General features: G+C 31.4%; 1 protein-coding gene across 1 annotated transcript in view; it reads right to left on the bottom strand.

Annotated features, from left to right (window-relative positions):
* Positions 1 to 3433: 3433 nt before the first annotated feature.
* LOC108916069 (opsin, ultraviolet-sensitive-like) overlaps positions 3434 to 5719 on the bottom strand; it is a 13243-nt gene continuing 10957 nt past the window's right edge. The window contains exon 6 of the mRNA XM_018722265.2: positions 3434 to 3896. Coding sequence (XP_018577781.2) covers positions 3788 to 3896 — 109 coding nt within the window. The 3' untranslated portion in view covers positions 3434 to 3787. The remainder of the gene's footprint in view (positions 3897 to 5719) is intronic.

Raw genomic sequence — 5719 nt, forward strand, 5'->3', positions numbered from 1 at the left:
CTGTGTATTCTGTCGGCAGCAGCGGCAGAGTACCGCCATCTGTAGCTGGCGCAGCAAACGACACACTCGGAAACAACAGACCATAAAATAATTAAGGAAACTGCATTGGAAAACACAATTAGAGTAACCATTAACTCTACTATCTAATAGATGTCGCTGTACCATAATGGCGGTAAATTTAAATGTAACAAAATGCACAAAAATATAGTGTTTCATAAGTAATAGATCACAAAACATCTATTAATAGTTTAAGTTATTCATTGAAATTAACGTGAACCATTAACAGCTTTTCCATGACGCATTACTTATGAAACACTTTAATTATTATCATTTGGTTAAATAAAACAGTTAAAGTAGTGATATTTAAATGTGTGATAAATATACAAATTTATTCCGTTATGAATTCGAAAGTTTTTAAGTATCAAAAAAATGTACAGGGAGATTTTGTAATTATTATTTTCTAAAGAAACCATTAAAAACTGCAAATTTTAAAGAATTTGAAGGAATTATTTACCTGCCTTTATGTAAAATGCATTGCACAGTGACTTGACAAAAATTATGGTTAGATACATTTGTTTCGAAGTAATTGGTTTTCATCAGTACGATGTAATACTACACTTATAGCAGTTGTATGTATGTTAAATGAGAGAGGGTTTCTACCCCAAATAAACAAAGTCCGTAGTAGGGATCATGTAGGGATTTAAGAACCCCTAAAGTACACCACCGTTAACATGTATGTATGTATGTCGGAGAGTGGTGGAATTGTATTTCCACCGCGGCACTTAGACCTTATTAGGCCCCTTGTACACTCTCCTTCATTACTCGAGTACTTTTCTTCAAACCATCCTATTTACTACACGGGTGGCTTGGTGGCAAAGTCTCGTACAGTTTATGTATGATAGCATGGTCTTAAGTTACAGAAATTTTCTTTGCTCTGTTCTCATTACCATTTATCGGAGACCACGCGCATGCGGAAAATGTTGAGCGACTCAGGTCTCTGGTAGGCTGCCACAGCCACGTCCCCGAGCCTGCCTTAGGTCACCCATCCAAATTCCAACCTACGTCCGTGATGCTTACCTTGGCAGATCGAAATCCACCGGCCGCAAAACAGCCATAATAGCTGTTTTACATTAACAATTTATTGATGAATTAGTTCATGAAGTCACTTCATCAAGAAATTGGACAAGTGTAATGCACCAAATCCGCTGTCAAATAACTTGATGAATTTATTCATCAAGTTCTTGACGAATTAGAGCATGTTCTAATTTTCGTCAATTTCTTCGTGAAGTTCGGAAGTACCAACCCAACAGATTTCCAGCCTCAGATCAGTAATGAGGTTATGTTATTGGAATATGTAAATAATTGTGTGGCGTCGTGCTAGTTTTGCATTGTTTTTACTGATTTGTTACTTACAAAAACTAATATTTATATAATATGTGTCAGAACGGTACCGCTGTTGTATCACTACAATTATGAGTGGAAAGGTGACATTTTTGAAATTTATTTGCTTCTTTGATTCATTGGTAGAACTGATTCATACGTCAAAAAACTTGACAAAGTCTGTAGCAGTGTAAAACCACACTGTTTACCAATAAATTCGTGAATTAATTCATGAAGAACTTCGTCAATTTATTTATCAGTAAATTGTCAATGTAAAACAGCTATAAGAAATGCTTTTGCAATTTGGAATACAACATTATTGACGTTTAGTTCTACCAGGTAAACTCATTTTGGATAAAAAAAAACGAATAAAAAACAGTAAGGCAGTTCAGATGATTGATTCAATAAATCCCTTATTATATTAACCTAAAACAAAACAAATTTATTAATGCATTACTCTGAGGATCTAACCGGTAATAACTATATGCAACTCTATAATATACATAAGAGTAGTCTTATGTATATGTATATATACATTTGGCCCGAACATGGCGGACGATGGCGGTGCGCGTGACGGTGGCGGTAGTCTCTCAATGTAATGACTATTAAAGAGTAGAGTAACTAAATAATAAAGTAATGAAATCATATTTAAACGGTGAACAACGCATAGTTGTTTGAATTATCAATCTCGAAACAATATTAATTATTTTTCTTAATTTATAACGTAACAAAATTACTAGCTATACATTTTCTCATTACAATATAAGCAAGATACACACTAAGTGTCCTATTAGATTATTTCAGAACCTACTTCGATTTCAATTTTGAAAATTGGCACACGAGGGTTCTTGGGTGTGCTCTTTACAAATATAATAATTTTGTTCCTGTAGCACTTCCGGTTGACGTCAACTTTGTTATTTTAAATGGGACACCCTATATATTATTGCATTTTCGGATTCTACGTGAAATTTGAAGGTCACTTTATTAAAGATTCGCTATACCTAGGAGTTATAGATTTTGAGATATTAATTTTTAGAAAGAAGAAAAATTTTGACAGGTGTATGGAGATGCTAGTAACTCTTTTCAGGAGTGTGATTGTTAATTCTGTTTTTAAACCACTAGTTAACATGAAGCTATCACTTTATTCTGTATATTTTTACACGGGAATGAATTATATATCTCAAAATTAATAAAACTGTCAATACAACATATGTCATGTGCTTGAGTTTTACTATCTAGTTCCATTGGGAGATCACACGATGAATATTCAATATATTTAGCTCAACACAGCCAGATAATGCAATAAAATAAAATTAAACGTGTGTGCCGACAGTGATATCAAGTGGATTTCTGGTACCTGTAAAGGGCATAGGTAACACTAAATTATGGTATACCAACAAATTAAAACATACTCTAGCTGTTTCATTTTTGCCGTTACATTTTGATAACTTCAAACAGCAATAACTTTGTTAACTTAAATGGAACACCCTGTATTTTTTTACCCTGTCGTATGCAGATTGAAATTTTAATTTATTTGTTTTTTATGGAAAATGTGACAAAATTTCAAGAACATGTAGAGAATTTGCTACTTTGCATATTGTATAAATGTATAAATGCCGTACTGTAATAAATCACCAAAACCCGGGCCAAAATTTTCCTGGCTTCCGGTATTGCTATTTTAGTACGGCATTAGGTCTAGGTTCACTTTTTTTGTATAGCCTATATAGTTTAGAAATGCCGTACAAAAATGTAGGTAATTCATATTGGGTCAAAAAAATTTTCGATGGGCTTGTAGTCTATTGTAGTGTATACAAAAATAAATGCTTTCTGACGTTCATATTTATTCTGTTAAAATAATAACAAAATCGATTATTATAAGCAGGTACAAATATTTCATAAAATTAGGTTACAAAGTATTTTTTTAAGTGTTTTTTTTTTTTCTTTTTCTGTTATGCTTACTTATTTATAATTTATTGAACTATGGTACAAATGAAATAAACATTTTTGATAAATTAACTAAAAATATATTGTATGAGAAAATTTTGATTGTAGCTAATTTCAGTGTATTTTAAATGCGTATTTTGTAAGGATAATTTTTATACAACAGATATGTCGGTAAAGTCACTCATAAATTAGATAGGGTCGGAATTTTTATTAAATTTATGAATTTATGCGTTACTTTACGGATACACTCTATATTTTCTAAATACCAAACTATGACAAAAATTACATTTACGTATAAATGTAATGGAAATACAGTGTGACTTTGTCGTCAGCGGTACCTAATTTTTCTTACTTTTTAAAAGTAATTTACCAAAATTCTTCTCATATTCGACTCATAAACCGATTTATCTGTGCCAAGTCGTCGTAAAAATGTATTTTTTTTTGTTATAAAATATTTGTATAATTAAGTTGCAGCTGCGGGTGGAGCAGTTGTCGTTTCCGTTACAGTCGACTGAGTATCACTAGCTGTTTCCTTAATAGCTAACCAGGGCATGCGTTTCTGCAATTCCAGCCTAAAACATAAACATAATGTAGTTTAAATGACATATGAAAAAATTTATATAATCACATTAATTCAAAAAAATAACTCTTTGCGCCAAAAGCGACTGAATTATAAATTTAATTTTACTGAATGGCAAATATCTCGCATTAAGAAAGTAGGTTGTTCACGATTACCAAGATAAGTTATTAACATTTCGATAACTTGTTGTTGTTGGACATTGTTTTGGGCTGGCTTTATAGCCCAAAACAATGTCCACAAATTACTTAAAGCTAATTGAATATAAAAGTACAGAAAAGATTATTATAATAGAAAATGTACAATGTTACAATAATAGTTTCCTTTAAAAATCTTTTAAAACTAATGAGCGAGGAATGGAAAATATCTAGAGTACTACAGTATAAGTTAAAATGTCTGCATATTCTGTTTATAGGAGAGTTTTGACCAGAATTAGTTCGATAAAAAGTCTCATGAAACAGTGCATTTACTCTAAAATCATTTTGTGGTACATGTAAACAGATCAAGGCTAATAAATCTGGGGAAACGATAAAATCATTAAGAAGCTTATACAAAAATACTGCTTCGGCAATAATTCTTCGATTCTCCAATGAAATAATATGATGATTTCGTAACATCGTGCTATAATGAAAAGAATACACACCAGTCTCCTTGTAGTGTAAATATCGCATAAATCTGTTCTGTATGGCCTCAAGTCGAGACTTATACTCGTATATGGTATATTGAGGACTCCATACAATAGATGCAAAATTAATTATGCTGTGCACGTATGCAAAATATACAGACTTAATAGCAAAAATCGACCTAAAATTTTTGCAAACTCTGACAATGAAACCAAGCATTTTGTTGCTTTTTAAAGTTATATAATCAATATGTGAAGAAAAACTCATTTTCCTGTCGAATACAACCCCAAGATCTTTTATTTCTTCAACTTGATTTAAAATATTCTTATTAAAGTTATAATTATTAGAGTATATATTTTGGTTACGGGTAAAACAAAATATAGAAACATTTACTTAAATTTAATTGAAGCTTGTTTAATTTACAGTATTGAATGAAAGAGTTTAAATCTTCCTGTTAGGCAATACAATTATCGGAATTATTTATTTGAGAGTAAATTTTCACATCGTCTGCATAGAGTAAAAATTTACAAAATTTGAAACAATGACGGATATCGTTGATATATATATTAAAAATAGTAAAGGTCCCAAATGTGATCCCTGAGGAACACCTGACATTGCAACGTAGGGGGGAGATTTGTAACCATTGGTAACTAATAGTTACCAATTGCGACCTGTTGAAAACATAAGAGGTAAGCCATCTCAGTAGGTTACTATGTACACCAATTTCAGACAATTTAGATATAAGTCTGGCTATCCATAGCACTTGTAATATTGGGGGTATATTACTAAATTGGATTCAATAGATCTTTGTGGAAAGAATCCATGTTGCTCAATAATTATAGACGATTTAACCGCGCTAAGTAAATGCTTATAACATATACGTTCAAAAATTTTACTAAGAATATTTAATTTAACTAATTGGCCGTCATTTCGTTTTTTAATATTATCTCGCCTATTATTAGAGATGGACCCAACAAACTCTATATGACTATGCTCGACAAGGAACGTTCTATCCAAATATGTAAAAATATAACAAGGTGTTCCATTTAAATTAACAAAGTTAACATCCGCGGCCGTTTTGTTTGAACTTCATTTGTTTTTCTACTATCATTTTCGAAAACTTCATAAAAAATCGTGCAACTTTTGTATTTCACATTTTTTTATAACTCTTAAAACAAAAAAGTTAAAGGGGGGG

The sequence above is a fragment of the Anoplophora glabripennis genome, unplaced genomic scaffold, assembly GCF_000390285.2.
Source record: "Anoplophora glabripennis isolate ALB-LARVAE unplaced genomic scaffold, Agla_2.0 scaffold1857, whole genome shotgun sequence".
Classification (NCBI taxonomy): Eukaryota; Metazoa; Arthropoda; class Insecta; order Coleoptera; family Cerambycidae; genus Anoplophora; species Anoplophora glabripennis.